The sequence below is a fragment of the Colobus angolensis genome, unplaced genomic scaffold (assembly GCF_000951035.1).
Source record: "Colobus angolensis palliatus isolate OR3802 unplaced genomic scaffold, Cang.pa_1.0 Scaffold265, whole genome shotgun sequence".
Taxonomy (NCBI): Eukaryota; Metazoa; Chordata; class Mammalia; order Primates; family Cercopithecidae; genus Colobus; species Colobus angolensis.
Genome location: NW_012115877.1, coordinates 590,627 through 608,505, shown reverse-complemented (window position 1 = coordinate 608,505; position 17,879 = coordinate 590,627). Strand labels below are relative to the sequence as shown.

Below are 17,879 nucleotides of genomic sequence, written 5' to 3'. Positions count from 1 at the left end.
CTGTGAATCCGTCTGGTCCTGGACTTTTTTTGGTGGGCAGGCTATTAATTGTTGCCTCAATTGAGTGTCTTTTTTCTAAAGGACATTTTGAGTTAAGTTTTACAGATATAAACTGGCCCATTGGAGAAAGCCCTGGGAAGACTTTTGTTTTCCCCCTTCCACCTTGCAAATGTTAGAGCAAGCAAAACTATAAGGTTTGCAGCAATAAGTGAGTTAAAGGAAAAAGGGGATGATAGCGAATAAGTCTTAGTACTTTATTGTTAATGGGATTTTTTTTTCTTTATTCGTGTGTATTCTTCGGCCTAAAATAATATCTTGGTGTAAATTTGTATAAAAAGGGGCAAAATGATACCTATTTTCAGCTGATAGGTAAAAAAGTCTAGTTGTTGCTTTGGTTGGGTAAAACAGAAGGTCAGGGAGAATAATTTTTGCAAACACTACTATCCATTTTGGATTAAACAGATATTAATCCTATCATCTTGGAGTTTACAGTTGGGAGAGATCAATGTTAATAAAATTGCCACACAAACAAATTACACAACAGTATTAAAATTATACCGGTATAAAGTGCAATACATGAAAGGTCAATGATGCTATAGGACATATAGTATGTGGATATGACCTAAATGAAGGGTTAAGGAAGGGTTCCCTGAAGGCATGATTATTGGGATAGGATTTGAAGGAAGAATAAAAATCAAACTAGTGAAAGGAAAATTAGAGAGGGAGGAGAGTGTTCCAGGCAGAAGAAATAGCACTTAGAAATATCCATGGCATGAGGGATCCTATCTCATTCTAGGGATTGAAAGAGGGTCAATGAGGCTGAAACTCAGAAGAAGGGAGGAAGACTTATGCTAAAAGAGCATGTGACCCAGTGACATTGTAAAAGATCTGCTACATTGCTGAGATTAATCAGTAAAGTATTTGTGTCCTTGAGGGAGAAATGAAGACAGAAGAATTGGAAGACTGATGAGTATTAATTTGAATAGGAGAAAGGTAGTGAGCTGATCATATAGACAGACAGTGATCATGACTGTAGGTTAACTCTTCAATCACTATAGTGCATTGAGTTGTTACAATAAAGGACTCCTCTCAAAGGCTTTTCTCCTTACCCTTATTTTCTCTTTACAAACTGGTCTCCCTCTCACCTACTCTCACTTTACATCTTCTGCATTTGATCACTTTGCTCTTCCCACCTAGAAAGATATCTCCTTCCATTTTTGGTTTATTTAATACTGAATCATCCATCAAAATGTAGCACAAATCCCACTTCTAGGAAACCCTCCTGGCCCTATCCATGGGACTTCATCTCCATCCTCTGATCTATTACAGAGCTCAATCTCCATATAACCGCCTTGATATTTTTTTTTTTCACAATTTACCTTTGGTATCCCACTTTTTTCATGTGTCTTTGTGTCCCTACCTAGACTCTGGTGTACCACAGGGCAGAGACTGTATCTTTTGCTTGTGGACTGACAAATGCACCAAGTAGTGGTCTAGGATGAGAGTTGGTAAAAGACCATTTATAAAGATGCAGACAATGTCAGTAACTGACAGAAATAGGCATATTTGAGATAAGCAGAGAGGGGAATAAAAACAACAGAGATTGGGGGTGGGAGGGAGGAGAGGAAGCAACAGAGAAAGTGTTTTTTTAGAGCCAGTCACACGTAATAAGGCTAGTGTCAGCTTCATACTAACTTGTTTACTGGCCTCCACTGACAGTGAGAAGAGCCACAATAGAGCTGAAGAAGTAGGGAGAATAAACAAGCTTGAAACATGCCCTACTTGGGAGGCAGCTTAATTACACAAACCGAAGTTTTGAAGCAAATAGAGGATCCCCCAAGACTCCAGGGGCTCTGCTCTGCCAAGAGAAAGGAAGCACCTTATCCCTGGACAGTGAATTTCATTCCAGAGGAGGGGGAGGGGCTGCTGTTGGTGGTGTTTGCAGTGGGTGGAGATAGAGTAGAGAAGGCTTGCAAGGGTGGGCTGGCAGAGGGGAAGGGCCAACAATGAATTTACAGATGGATGAGTAGGTTTCTGCCACAAAATCAGATGAAGGAGAGAGAGGGAAAGACAAAATATAGGGAGGGGGGGAAAAAAAAAAGAAATGTGAGTGACCAAGGCAGTAAACCTGTAGAAAATTAGACAAGAAAAACTTGCCATGGGGGAGGTGGGAGGAGGTATACAATTGCAGATAACTCTCTATTATAAATAGATTGCATCTGTGCTATTTATTTTGTATTTTAGCAAACCTCTGAAATTTTCATGGTAATTAGACTTACTGCGAGGCAGTTATTTAAAAAGTATAGACCCTCCTTTTGCCACAGAACACTCCCTAGTCCTTGGAAGATGGGTGTCAGAGCTCTGGGACCCTAGTACATCTCTATCTGGGGGCACTTACCTGGCTTAAGTGAGTATAGTATTAAATTTTACTTCATATTTTTGTGATGGTGTGAGATTGAATTTTGCACAGTGTGATAGGAATATATTTACGGTACCTTTCATTTTTGCCTTTTCCTTGCCCCCTACCTATTATTATCAATATTGTTGTTGTAATTATTTTAAACAAGTAGGAGTGAATATGGTATGCGTAATTGAAACGCTCCTCCTTGTCTGAAATTTTGTCTCCTCCTCTGCAGTCCTGCAGCAACAACAGGCACACAGGCTTTCTCTGTGGATTAATTGGTCAGGAAAGACACTTTTTATATTGTCAAGTGGCACTTAAGCCATTAATTCTTGACTGTGAAACTGCTTTTCCTGGGCAATGCTCTTTAAGGAAAAACTTATTCAGTCCAGTGACTGGTGACTAAGGGAACGATGGAGCACAGGGGATTGGGCGGGATCTAGACTCCTAATAATGCCTTCTTAGCCAATGAAAAGCATTTCCTATTGAGACCCCCAAGAGTTCCCCTGGCCCTCGGCTCCAGCTCGGACTTCAGGCCTTTTTGTGTCCTGTTTGCTAAAGGCATGCGGGCTACAGCATTCAAGAGAGGGAGTCGTTAACAAAGGGAAAGAGATAAATGTAAATAAGCTCACATTTTCAGAATGAGCGGTTTGCAGTAAGAAGCTGCGGCAGCCCAGAGTCTGCTACTTTAGGCTGGGCTAACCTTTCCCTGTTAAAAAAAAAGAATGGATAAAAATATGCACTTCCAAAGGGCGAGGTGCCCATTTACATGTTTATTAGTTAATTATCTACAGGCATCAGCACATTCTCTCATCTAGCACACTCTTTCTTGGGGTAAGTTTCTCTTTGAGAAAGATTTGATTTTGGCGTTTGGGGGTGGGGGATAGCATAGCAAACTACAGTGGAAACACTGATGCTTTGAGAGTGTAAGGAAAGAAGTTAGACTTCAACTCTGAAGTACTGAACAAGGATCTTCGTGTTGAATGGTAAAAAACGAGAATTTCCATTGTTTTGGCAATAATATTGTTTCCGTGGAAGAGATACAGGATTTTCAGGCTGCTGTTTCATGTAAACACAGTTGTTCTAAAGAGCTAATTTAAAATCACAGTGTAGAACAATTTAGAAAGTATGTTGGCTAGCTTTGTATTTCTTTGGTTTACAATTTATTGTGAGCTAACGTGGCTTGTATTATGGTGAGGTTTCTTCTAGTAAAACTATACATTACATGCCTTTGATGCTTAATTGATTTATGGAGAATGTGACATTTGCTATATTGAATAATTCATGAACTTACCCATAAAGGAAGAATCATGTTTAAATGAAAAACTCTGTCATAAACTGCATTTGCTATTATATGTGAAATTAATTGCTGTTTGCCATACAAATGCATCAATATGCCATCTTTAAACTCTCTTCTTGTAAATTTTAAATATTTTTGGTAAAAAGGTCTTACTGAGTTGATAAATACTGTATTTCAGTTACTTTTTAAAACGAGATTCAGCAATGTAATTTATTATTATTTCAGTGTGGAAAAGACCAGACAAATTCAAAGGTTAGAACATTTCAGAGCTTGGTGGGGTTATTCAGTTTGCTACCTTACAAAATTATACCATCTTTATTTATCTTGACTAACATGAAGACAATAGTAATAACCTGAGATCCAGATTATCCAATGGCTTTGCAACACATTTATTTTTCAGTACAAAATTCCAAACATCGTATCCCATCAACATAGATTATAAAACCCTTTGCCTTGTCACAGATGAAAAGTTGCATTCTTGCCAAGAAGGATGAGTTCACCTGATAAACTTGATGGCATCTACATTCTAAAGCATCTCCTGCCAATCAGAGATGGGAATGAAAGCCTTATTGGAACAATCAGGCCAGTCTTTCAGAATGTGCTCTGCAAGTTAAAGGGAGAGCCAGGAAGATGCCTCACAGAAACATTCAGGCCAACCTTAGCTAAAGCTTGATCTATTCAATTGCCTTTGTGGGAAAATGCAGTGAGAATTGTTGCCCTTGCTGTGGTTTGTTCAGCACCTAATTGTGTAGTTACCTTTTTTCTGTGTATGTGGTCATGATATATAGTCTGCCCTTTGCCTTCTTGATGAGGGAAGAACAAAACCTGTAACGTGTTTGCGAATATTAGTACTGAAAATTGGGAGCCTGATAAAAGGTTACCTACCACTGGGAATCCACCTTTACTTTAAGTGGATAAATAATCAGTTATGAGGACAATGCAAAGGGTAAATGATCTAATGATTCTACATGGTTATGTCCTGAAGTATGCTGATAACCTCATATTCTGAGGGGTGAAGTGACCAGGAAACAGGTGGGAAGGGTTGAGGGTTGAGAACTAACAATTAGAGTTGATATGCCTGCCAAAATGAGCACAAGGACAGAGGATGAGGAAAATAAGGCAATTTGGAAGACTTTAGGATATTAGTGGCATCTTTCTCTGTGATTCTTAGCTTCCAGTATTAATTAATACTATTTATTTCTAATATTCAAATAAATCTAGTAATCATTTCATTAAGTCTAACAAAAATTAATGACCCTCCTTGCTTGTAGACTTTGAGGAAATAAAAAATGTTTTACAGTGGCCAATGTAAGCAGGTGAAAATAAATGATGGAAAAGAACAGCCAATAAGGCCACCAGTACGGCACTCATTGAAAGTTGCTTTTATGACAGTCAGAACCGAAGATTAAAGAAGAGAAACTGAGACTCAGAAACGGACTGTGACTTGCTTTCACAGTGCTCATGATGGGGCTGGATGTGTCTACATTTAATTAATATCAGTTATAAAAACTTCTGGGTATTTGAACTTCCTAATTTGATTGGATTTTGAATAAAAAGTTTTCTGTATAATCTTTATCAACTGTGAAAGGCATAAAATAATGTTAATGCTTCTATCTTCCTTTACAATAAACCAATAAAATAATATTCATTTCATTCCAGGAATACAGATTTCTGGTGGAGTGTGAAAACCAACTCTCCTTAATATTAAGGTGATCTCAATATATCTTAAATTATCTAATCATTTTATTTATTTTGGTTTTTTAGATTGTAGAAAAATCATTTCAGGAAAGTCATAATACTATTTAGCAGTTTGCTTTGTTTTAGTCTACCTCTGGTTAGAAAAGGATGAGACGTAACAATAGCGTAAGTTTGGAGCTAGGGGATGATTCTACTTTACAGGTGGAAGCACCGTAATGGGTAAATTCTAAATGCACCCATCAATTCATCATTTATATGGGTGCAGCACACCAACATGGCACAAGTATACATATGTAACAAACCTGCACGTTATGCACATGTACCCTAGAACTTAAAGTATAATAAAAAATAAAATAAAATTAAATTAAAAAAAGTAAAAAAAAAAAAAAATTAAATTAAATTAAAATTAAAAAAAAAAAATTCTAAATGTAGTTGCTACTTGTAAGAATTCCATTGTAGAGTATTTCTGGTTCTATACAAATATTTTGTGCAGAGTTTGAATTGGAGATGTTACAGACATGCTATATTAGGTAGGCCTGGGACATCCTGGTAAAGGTGCAGTGATTGTCAGTCAGTGTGCTAATACCCAGTAATCGAAGCCTTGATCGTATCACTGTAGTTCAGTGGGGAGAGAAATTGTATGGGGTGTAGGTAAAAAACAAGACAGTGGAGTCTCCACCTGTTGTTCCAGTCATCTTTCCTCTTCCCTTACGAAGGACCTGCCCAATGGTAACAGTTGTTGCCAAGAAAGGAAGAAGAAGAAAAAAAAAAAAAACCAATGTTAGTTCACGCCAAAACAAAAGTCTCCTTTGTTTTGGTGTTTTTAATGTAACACATTATCTTATGGAAGTGGAGGGAAGTATTTTTATGTCTTTTGTCACTCATTATCTTTATGATTATAGGTTACCACATATGGATTATATGCATTAGAGTTTAGTCAGTACTACTAATAAAATATAGCACAGCAGTGACAGGTTGGAAAATACATTGTTATCTGCAATTCTGTAATAATGAAATCCAATGCATGTAAATACCATTTTAAAATTTATTGGGTCTCATTTACTCTGGTTTATATCATATAATGCTTTTTCTATCTTATGATCTTTTATAAGATCATTTTATTGAAAATATACATTTTATTGAAAAGCTACCAGCTCTCTTTATGGCACACTATTATTACTATTTCTATTTCACAGCACCCATTGGAGGAAATCTCTAACTACAGTGCCTCCAGGAAGCTCATTGGTTATTCCAGTCTTAGATAAAATTGGTACCAGGATTTGGTTCAAACTAATGTGGTGAGTCCTACCCTCCTGATAATAACTTTCTCTACAAATTCCTAATTTAATTCTTCTACCTTTGTTGTAACAAATAGTTCCAACTTATTAAAGATTGTATCATCCGAAGATCCAGAATGGATGGAGGAATTGTAATTTTTTGTAATCCAGGCAATTTTGGTGTAGATGAATATTGATTCTTTAGCTCAACCCCTCTCTGCCACTGGGATTTACCTTTAGATATGGGAGACTCTTTTTATTGCTATTACCAGGTTCAGTGTCCAAGTATATCACATGAATTGGTGTCCAAATTGATAACTGTTTGCCTGTTCAAATATATGAAATAATGTCAAAATCCTGGCTGGCATATATGACCCTTACAGAAATTGGAAATGAGTTATTTTGGGAACATCCAAAAATTGTCCCAAAAGATCTGGGGCTTCTGCTGAGATGAGATATTAAGTCTCAAGGCTCAAGACAATTTTATAATATTAGGTTGAGCAATTTGCCTGTAGTTGTCTTACTCTGTAACTAAGTACTATGGAAAATTCTACCTTAGTAGGGCTGATGCAATCTTTGGCCCCATCATGTTGAGCACCAGACTACATTATTTCCCAAAGATTGGACTGTGTTATCAAGTGAAGTGTTAATGAGAGACTGAAGTATTTTTTTTTCTTTTTTGATGAAAAGAAAAAAATATCAAGTTAATCACTGAGAATAGGATTTTATCAAATTGAGGCCCATATCAGTTTTCTCTTTTCCTCAAATAAAATGGAGGGACAAAGCAGCCTTAATAATCTTAGTGAAAACCAGATTACATGTAGATAAGTCACTTTTAAAAGGATATTTCTTGCATCAAAAATAAAAGAGGTTGATATAGATCAATTTTCTAACTCCACTCTTGAGTGAAACATTTATCTATGGTTCCCTCCATATGGAATGCCATAAAGCTAGGTTTTGTTTTAAAAACTATTACGAAGCATCAACCAATGCATGGGAACATTGATACAAAACCTGCATGATTGTGACCTATGCCTGTGACTTGACTGAGAAAATTTCCTTAAGGAGTCTTATCTGTTAAAAACCACTGATTTGAGAAGCAACAGTCTGAACATATTCCCTATTGCTCCAGCAGGATTGTTTTGAGCTGTATTTTCAAAACATTTGTGTATTTTTAAAACTGCTTCACTGCTAAGTATCTATAGATAAGAACACAATAGATTTCATCTTCCTCTGAAAACTATTGTGTCAACTTTTATAAACTTTGACCAGAGTAGAACAAGGAAATGCTCTGGGGATCAGAAGCACTCTGACCTGGCCTGCTCTTATTAAAAGTGGAGCAAAGCAAAAATAATTTTAGTATACTCTGCCTTCAAGGCCTGGTCTTCTTGAGCTCTGGACTGTCCTCTGTAGGGATGAAAAGCAAGTCAGCTTTTCTAGGGTACTAGGAATATTTATGCCAGAAGTTGGAGCTTTGTTTTCAATGTATCATCTGAAAGTTTAGCATTTCATGAAGTAAAGTGATTTGGTTATTCATCCTTATAGGGCCAAAAGGCTAACTTTACTTCTTACAGGAGCCTTAAGGACCCCAAACATGGTTTACCTGTATTTTACTCTCATTAGAATTTTTTTTTTTTTTTTTAAAGAGGAAACAATTGTGGCCACTCTGAGTTAGCTCCATGTGTAGATCGAAGTTAAAAGTTGAGGGTCAGATTTCTTTCTGGTCGACCTGTAAGGTACCTGCTTCCTGTCCATTGTCAATAAAAATGCAGCTATCCAACACTCTCTGACACCCTTAGGTGAGTAATTGTCAGAATAATTGGCAGCAGAGGTTTGCAGAAGACAGTAGTTTAATGCTTCCTGCAGTGGAAAATGTAATTAACTGCATCAGCGTATATTTTTCCTTCTTCATCTCATCTGAAGCTCAAGTGTTGGTCCTTTGTCTCCATTTGGTGCACAATATGTTGGCTATTTAGGAGAATCTAATAGCTAGAAACACTGTTTCTTTTAGTCAAAAGAAAGGAAGCCAGTAAGAAGAGAGGCTAATATTGATTCTTCTTCAGAATCATCTCAAAAGCCAAATGCCTTTCTGGTTTGTTAATCATACCTGTATGGGAGATATTACCTTGAGGGCACACTCCTGGATTGTCCTGTTTGAGTAAATTATGTAGTTAAGGCTGAAACTCAAGGGGGTGCTTTCTGAGGTACAAGGTATACATGACACTAGAAGAATGTGTTCCTAATATGAACTTCAGGGTACCAAAAAAAGACAGAAATATAAACTCACAGTTGTTTCAGGAAAGGAGAAGGAAACAAACTTATATAATGTTTCTCTGTGGTTAGGTAGAGCCAAATACTGGCCAGCTCATAAAGCAATTCACAAGCCTTATTGAGTCTTCCTAGCTTTAGCTGTGAGGCTTAGAGGTAAAGTTTATACAAGGAAGAGAGAGAGAGTATAGCCAAGTTACAGAGTGAACCAGTGTCTGAGTCAGAAATAGAACTCCTTGCTTCTAATGCTGTGTTAAGTCGCAGCACCACACCCTCACTTCTAGACGGCAAAGGTGGTTGTGTGGTTGTGTGTTCAAGCAACGGGAGCTATGAATAGGGCCATAGTGGCAGTTTTCCCATGCCCTCTCTTCAGGATTGAGAATGTAATGCTTTCTTGTCTGTCCTTTCTCTCCCACAAAGTTTGATTACTCAGAGCAGCAGAGCAGAAGTGCCAGGCATTTGCAGGCTGCTTGCTGTAGGTATAATGTATATGTTCCCACGAACATAAAACTGAAGTGAGGGGATGGATATGTTGATTAGCTTGACATAATCACCTCATGTAGTATACATATATTAAAACATCACCTTGTACTTACATAAATGTAGTACAATTGGGATTTGTCAGTTAAACATAATGCAAATAAAAAATAAAATGATTAAAATCATAAAAATTCTGAATGGAAAACTGGGGAGATCTATTTGAAATATATCAACTTGAGAATCACAAAATAATATACAGCCAGTGAGCTAGAATCTTGCTGCGTAAAAGGATCACTAGTGGGCAGACTGGAGGGACTCTGGGCAGAAGGGAAAAGGCTTCTATTATAAAAGCATTTTCCAAATAAAATAATTGTACTGGCAGTACTTATTGTAGAAGATAAGTTCAAGCTGATCATGGGTTTTGCAGTCCCATAAATTCTGTTTTGACTATCAGTTTTATATTTTTGGACTCTTGATTGACCCACACCTTCCTCACATTCATTGCAATGCTATAGTATTGCACTTACTGTATTGAGTGTGAGCTTTTCTGCTCCTACAACATACTCTTGTAGTACCTTTAAATATATGATAGATGTTCAAAAAATACTTGTCAAACCAAATGGAATGTGCATGTTTTTTTCCAGTCTGGGTGGACAGAATATCTTATTACACAGAAATCATATATGGAAGGCAAATTTGATTATTTGTTCCATCTTGTCTCTCATAGGAGGAAAATATTTCCTACCGATCCCTAGTGTCAGAGTGGTGAACCCCTGCAGCCAGCAGGCCTCCTGAAAAAAAAGTCCATGGGTGACAGAAGATTCATTGACTTTCAATTCCAGGATTCAAATTCAAGCCTCAGACCCAGGTTGGGCAATGCTACTGCCAATAATACTTGCATTGTTGATGATTCCTTCAAATATAATCTGAATGGTGCTGTCTACAGTGTTGTATTCATCTTGGGTCTGATAACCAACAGTGTCTCTCTGTTTGTCTTCTGTTTCCGCATGAAAATGAGAAGTGAGACTGCTATTTTCATCACCAATCTAGCCCTCTCTGATTTGCTTTTTGTCTGTACTCTACCTTTTAAAATATTTTACAACTTCAACCGCCACTGGCCTTTTGGTGACACCCTCTGCAAGATCTCTGGAACTGCATTCCTTACCAACATCTATGGCAGCATGCTCTTTCTCACCTGTATTAGTGTGGATCGTTTCCTGGCCATTGTCTATCCCTTCCGATCTCGTACTATTAGGACTAGGAGGAATTCTGCCATTGTGTGTGCTGGTGTCTGGATCCTAGTCCTCAGTGGCGGTATTTCAGCCTCTTTGTTTTCCACCACTAATGTCAACAATGCAACCACCACCTGCTTTGAAGGCTTCTCCAAACGTGTCTGGAAGACTTATTTATCCAAGATCACAATATTTATTGAAGTTGTTGGGTTTATCATTCCTCTGATATTGAATGTCTCTTGCTCTTCTGTGGTGTTGAGAACTCTTCGCAAGCCTGCTACTCTGTCTCAAATTGGTACCAATAAGAAAAAAGTTCTGAAAATGATCACAGTACATATGGCAGTCTTCGTGGTATGCTTTGTACCCTACAACTCTGTCCTCTTCCTGTATGCGCTGGTGCGCTCCCAAGCTATTACTAATTGCTTTTTGGAAAGGTTTGCAAAGATCATGTACCCAATCACCTTGTGTCTTGCAACTCTGAACTGTTGTTTTGACCCTTTCATCTATTACTTCACGCTTGAGTCCTTTCAGAAGTCCTTCTACATCAATACCCACATCAGAATGGAGTCCCTGTTTAAGACTGAAACACCTTTGACCACAAAGCCTTCCCTTCCAGCTATTCAAGAGGAAGTGAGTGATCAAACAACAAATAATGGTGGTGAATTAATGCTAGAATCCACCTTTTAGGTATGAGAACTGTGTTCAGGTCCAGATATGGTTTCTCCTATAATTTTTCCTATGCTATAAACTAAAGATTTGAAGCTAATGATACTGAGAACAATGCACCAAATCCAGTCAGATACATTTGTTTGAAGGTATACTGTGCAGTTTTTATTGCTGTTTTGTTCAGTAATTATAGGTCAGGTCTAATTACAACAACCAAGATGGATTGCCAAACTCTCCTGCTTGGTTGGAATTTCATTGTATCACACTATCCAGGTAGCTAGTGGCATTTGATAATATAGAGATGACTTTGAAACTTTCAAAAAGGTATTTCCTTTCCAGTGATATTTGGTAATTAGGTTAGACCTATAAATATAGAACAAATTCAGGGATTTTTTAAAAATTGTGTTACTACTGATATATGCTAGTTTTATTTCTCTTTTGAATTGTCATTGAGTTTATTTTAGCACAAGAATATTTTTAGCCTAACATTGTTAATAAGAAATGTGTCAAATTTTTATCATCTGTAAAATACGTTATGTGCATTTTGAAAACAGAGAATAAATTGTGTTGGCATGTACGTGGGTGGGAAGAAAGAGAAAATTAACGGGATTTACACAATTATAATCACCAGCAGTGTGAGTTTTAAAAAGTTCGTGGTTTTTACACCACATCAAAATTTTCATGTCAAACTTCAAAGCCAGAAAGCTGCTAAATATGTGTCTGGCAGGTAAAAGCTGGAAAATTACTTAAAACAATAAAATGTCCATAAAAAATTGGAGCAACATCAACATTTTTTTTTTCTTAAAAAGTCATGTTTTCTTCATTTTGGGAAACTAGGTTCCATAAAATCTTTATCCTCCCTATTATACTTTGGAACACAGCACAGCCAGAAAGGGGCTGCATTTGTGCCCAGGTCAGGAGCAAATTGAAAAAAATAAAGTAATACAAATAATCAAACTATAAAGCAAAAACATTTATTAAAACCTGAGTTAATCATTTTTGGAGGGAGGAGTAGAGATATATAACCTGAAAATACTTATTCTTTCTTATTGAATTTTGGAGTATAATATAACCAGGAACTGCTGAATTTGTGCCCCTAGATTGGAAGCAAATTGAAAAAAAAAAAAAAAAAAAAACCCAGCACATAAACTAAACCAAACCAGAACAAAAAAACTACAGAACCCCAAGAAAAACAAAAATAAGAAAAAAACCTCAAAAATAATTTGTAATACTTCCATTACCATTTGTTGAGGTTCTGTAAATTTAAAAATACTATGTCATTGGCATAAAATTTTGAAGCACAATGCAGCTACAAAGTGGCTAAATTCATCTCCTGGTTAGGAGCAAATTGTGGGAAAAAAAGGTCAAAAATCAAACTGCTGTAAAACAAACAAAACGAGCACAAACAAAATTTAGAACTTGCATTATCTGAGCATCTGAAAAAGTTACAAAACACTGTAACATTCATATGATGCTTTGGATCAAAATACAACTAAGAAGCTGCTAAACTGGTACCCAGTTTAAAAGCAATTAAAAACAGTATTTTAAAATCTACAAAAAAGAAAACATTTTTTATAGTTTTCTTAAACAACAAAAATCTTTAAAACTCACACTATTTTTTAAACTAAAGTGGATATTTAAGAATATTATAACTTGTAAATATAACTTCTGAGCTTGAAAGATGCTACATTTTTGCTCAAGTCAGGAGAAGTGGAAATAAACCCTCACATACACACATACACAGCAGCAGCAACAACAAAAAACAAAATTAAATGTTACACCCTGAAAAACAACAAAAATCTTTTAAAATGTGCATTAATCAATTTTAAAAATATTTGGATAACATGACAATTTAAAAATGCTAAGAATTTTAAAATAAAACTTTCAGGAAAAATGTATCCTGTAGGTTGCTGAACTTGTGCCAGAAAGTGGTTAAACATTTATAAAGCACAGAACAATAACAAAAAAGTAAAACTTCTGAAACAATAAGCAAATTTTTAAAACTCATTAACTTGTTTTTCTTTCTGATGATATGCAGACTTAAAAATACTGAGATTTTTAAGTAAAAATCTGAGCATAATGTAACTTTAAAAACTGTAAAATCTGTGTCTGGGTTAGGAATGAAGTGAAAAAATGCTAAAACAATAGTAAAAATAAATTCTTAAAACTGGCATTACTTTTTCCCAATGAAAGTCCTAAAAGTAATTATGCATTATATAGTTTTATGAAAAGAGGCTATAGATGGAATACATAAGGCATTAGGTTCAGTTAAATACAATTAGGTTAAGATAAGGTCAGTTGTTAGATTATATGGTAGGATGAAATCAGTAATAAAAGCATGAATAATCTTTTGTTTCTTTCAGTATTCATGTTTTTCCATTTCTTGTAAGTATAAAATATATGTGAACGTTTGTTTGTGCCCTTGCTTCTTAACATTATAAAATTTTATGATTATGACACCAAACCATTTAATGGGATATTAAATAAGTTGAAATAAAATATATTATTAAATGTTTCTTGTGTAATTTCCATGTTTAGTTTTAATTTTTTTATATTTCACTTTTTAAATTTCCATTTTTATAGTTAATATAAATTGCTAATAATAAAACTTGTCACATTAACAATGTAACCAAGAAAATGTAAAGTATAACTAAATATAAAAGTGACTATGTTACATTGAAAGGAAAAGCAATTTTACGGCTATAATTGCAACTTGGATTTTAAATGCTTATTAAATGTAATAAAATATATTTGAATTATCTAGCAGTTATACTTTGATCAATTATTCAACTTCCTTTATTTTTGGCCACCCAAAGGCATATCTCCTTTATCTTCCCTCCATCTTTTCAAAAAGGAATTATTGGAATATATTTGCTCTTAAATTAATTTCAATAATTCATTTCTGAGGCTATCTGAAGATGAATGCGAAATTGGCAAATGGCAAATTCCTGGGTAACTTTTCAGGGATCAAGATAAAAGACTAATGACCTCTTTTCCTGATTTTTCTAACTTGGATTTGATTTATTTGGGGTTGTTAGCCAAGTTGACTTTGGATTTTAATTTCTAGGATTCAACAAAATATTCTAGGACAACTGGGAACCCTGGGAAAAGCTAGGGCAAACAGATCATCTGACAGCAATAAGATGAATGTAGACCTAAGTGGCTGACAGATTAATACCTAGAACAGGTGGTGGTCCCGAGGTAGCAAGAAAGGGAATTTCTGGTCATCATTCTCATGCCTTTAACTCTCAGGGATGGCAGTGTCAGCATCTCAAGCACCATATGCTGTGTTAGTTCCTCATGAGATGACAGCAAACTCTGCGTTTTCTGATCATGACTAGCATGATCAGCCCTAGGCTACATTTAAAACTAGAGTAATTTTGCCATTAATGATGTCCTAGGCCAGGTCCCAGGAAACATAGGGACAGAAGCTGTAGGTTTCACATCCCTATTTGCCCTCTTCTACCTTTTTTCTCCACCCCTAATCCCTGTACCTTATATTTAATATGGTTTCCCAAACTTCATACTCTCTACCTGTCTTTCCTGTGGTCTTTGTGTTCTCCAACATCTCTTCCCACCCTCTCCAGAAATATTGCTTCTTCTGGAACAAAAACACAACACATAAAGCTCTGTCAAGACAGTGACAGGCTGAACAGATTTACATTAAGGTGTGAATGATTGATTCCCCATTTTTCTCTCCTTGACTGTTTTTAACCTTCTGGTGTTCGCATCTTAGAAAAGGAGTCTATTTAATTCAAATGACTGTCTGAAGCAAGGTCAGGATGGGAAAACATGATTGTCCTGGTAAATGGTAAATCATCTGTCAAGCCTCAGCCTCCCTTGCCTTGAGGTGGAGCTTCTGCACTGCAGACTTTCTTGTCCTGCTCCCTTGAGCTCACTTTGTGTTCTGTTGAGTCCAAAACATACACCACCTGCTTCTAGACAGCCCTCTTTTCCAAAACCACCTGAAGTGACTGGGAGCCTGTATTCTCATTTAATATAGGCATGGATTCTTTCCCTCAACTGTCCCCTGATTCTGGTGGGTTTGGTGAAATTAGGTAAAATAAGAAGCAGATTGTTTATATTTTATGAACAAGGAAGCAAAAGAGCACAGGCCTACTAAGTCAAAATCTCCACGGTATGCAGAGTTTTAAGAACCACGTACTGCCTACTGTTTTGCTTCCTTCCCTCTCTGAGGGCCTGGGAATGAAGCTCTTCTTTACTAAACATACAGAGAGATACTGAGTTCAGGACCTCAGAGGAGCAGGTCTAGTGTGAGGCCTAAAATGTGGCAGTGAAGGAAGTCAAGCAGGTTCTCAAGTTGGCATGCCTTGTGTGGCCCTAGCAGCCAGCTTTCCTTCCTGTTTATCATGCAACAGTTCAGACCTTGTAGATAAAAAGGTAGTCACAAAGAGCCCTCATGCCTTACATTGATGTTCCAGGGTAAATTGTCTCCTTTTCACATTGTCGCTTTTCCTCCTCAAGTTGGTGGTAGCAAAACCAAAACTATGGGTCGCTTTCCTCAATTGGGAACCTGGAACTTCTTGACTAGACCCAGTTCAAGGCAGTTTGAAGTTCCTGAGAAACAAGTTGGCTGAGAGAATGCCTAGGGATCCAGAATTCATTCATTTACTTATTCAACAAATTTATCGAATACCAACCATGTGTCAGACATTCTTCTAGGCATTGGGGGTACAATGGTGACAATAACAGAAAAAAAAATCCTTGTCATTTTAAAACTTATGCTCTGGAGTCAGAGCAAGCAGAACCACCAACAAACAAATAAACAAGTTAAAAGTTATAACAGTGTTTTCTGGCTGGAACCATGGAGGGTGTCAAAGAGAAGAAGAAGAAGGTTTCTGTTGTGCCAGAAATCCTTAAGAAAAAGCAAAGTAATTTCGCAAAGCTGAAGATCAATCACCTGAGAAAGAAGTTTGCCCAAAGATGCTTTGAAAAACAAGGAGAAAACTTACCTATGAAACAACGAAGCACTATTACAAGGAGTATAGGCAAGTGTACAGAACTGAAATTCAAATGGCTAGGATGGCAAGAAAAGCTGCAAATTTTATGTACCTGCAGAAACCAAATTGGTATTTGTCATCAGGATCAGATGTATTAATGGTATAAGGCAAAGGTCTGAAAGGTGTTGCAGCTTCTTTGCCTTCGTCACATCTTCAGTGGAACCTTTGTCAAGCTCAACAAGGCTTCAATTAACATGCTGAGGATTGTAGAACCATATATTGCATGGGAGTACCCAAATATGAAGTCAGTAAATGAACTAATCTACAAGCGTGCTATGGCAAAATCAGTAAGAAGCAAATTACTTTGACAGATAATACTTTGACTGCTTGATGTCTTGGTAAATATGACATCATTTGCATGGGGGATCTGATTTATGAGATCTATACTTTTGAAAAATGCTACAAGGAAGCAAATAACTTTCTGTGGCCCTTCAAATTATCCTCTCCATGAGGTGGAATGAAGAAAAAGACCGCCCATTTTGTAGAAGGTGAAGATGCTGGCAACAGGAGGACAAGATCAACAGTTTTATTAGGAGAATAAACTAAGGTGCCTACCATGCTTATTTTTTCTAATACAGTCAGTAAATAAGCAGTATCTACTCTCAGATTGAAATAAAAAAATGTGATAAGAACAGATAATAATAACTGCTATATGCAATAGTAGAGCAAACATGTACACGAAACAAAATTCCATGCTCCACAGCAGGACTGGATTTAACTTTAATGGTTGTAAGCATTCATAAGATGAAGATGTTCCATTCTCAATAAACACATAAAATGAAAACTAATACTAAACTTATCAATGCATGTAAGGAAGTACAAAAAAAGTTGATTCTTAGATATTGCATTTCTAATGCTTGTTTTTAAATGGGTTATGAGGGCCTGAAGTGCTGTTGTCCAAAATTTGTGCTTAGTTAATACATTTTGGAATGTTTATGATCTGGTTCAAGCCACAGGGATTCCAGAAGACTAATGAAGGTCCAAGCCTAGGCAACCTCTGGTCAGCAATGCTGATCATGTTTTGGTCTCAGCATCACCTTTCTTGTGCTTTCTCTTGCTTTAGGCAAGAGACTCTCTCTCCCTCTTTCTCTCAATCCCACTCCCACACATACACCCTCCTCCTTCTTACTGTCTCTTTTCTCTCCACTCTTCCTTCCCTTACTGCCTCCCCTCCTCTCCTTTCAGCAAAACATGCTCCCAGGGAAGGATCTGAGTGCAAACTCTGTGCTGTAACAAAGAGCTTTGGGCTGGAAGTTCAAATCTGGTTTTGTACTCAGGTCTCCTACTCACTGTGTAAGCTTGGGCAAGTCTCTTCCTTTCTTTGTGCCTGAGTTCCCCATTAGCAAAATGAGCAGATTGGACTCAGTGATCTCTGAGGTCAAACATTTTGGAAAACATTTCACAAAAATGGCTGCCTATTCTCACTTATATGTGAGGCCAGAAGGAGTTTGAATAACACTAACAATATTAATAAATGCACTTTCAAATGCTCGATATGAGGCATGCTACTTTCTGATGCATATTGAGCATTTGAAA

General features: G+C 36.7%; 1 protein-coding gene and 1 pseudogene across 3 annotated transcripts; both read left to right on the top strand.

Annotated features, from left to right (window-relative positions):
• Nucleotides 1–2,927: 2,927 nt before the first annotated feature.
• LPAR4 (lysophosphatidic acid receptor 4) lies at nucleotides 2,928–12,435 on the top strand. 3 transcript variants are annotated; one of them, XM_011947426.1, is made up of 5 exons: nucleotides 2,928–3,235; nucleotides 5,361–5,410; nucleotides 6,116–6,179; nucleotides 6,596–6,697; nucleotides 10,152–12,257. In XM_011947426.1, exon 5 carries the CDS (start codon nucleotides 10,231–10,233, stop codon nucleotides 11,341–11,343), a length of 1,113 nt encoding a protein of 370 aa, XP_011802816.1. In that variant the 5' UTR covers nucleotides 2,928–3,235; nucleotides 5,361–5,410; nucleotides 6,116–6,179; nucleotides 6,596–6,697; nucleotides 10,152–10,230; the 3' UTR covers nucleotides 11,344–12,257. The 3 variants fall into 3 exon arrangements, with proteins under 3 accessions (XP_011802816.1, XP_011802818.1, XP_011802817.1); XM_011947427.1 differs by lacking the exon at nucleotides 6,116–6,179 and having other exon boundaries at nucleotides 2,939–3,235; XM_011947428.1 differs by lacking the exons at nucleotides 5,361–5,410; nucleotides 6,116–6,179; nucleotides 6,596–6,697 and having other exon boundaries at nucleotides 10,152–12,435.
• Nucleotides 12,436–16,147: 3,712 nt separating this feature from the next.
• Nucleotides 16,148–16,889, top strand: LOC105515607 (annotated as a pseudogene).
• Nucleotides 16,890–17,879: the final 990 nt, after the last annotated feature.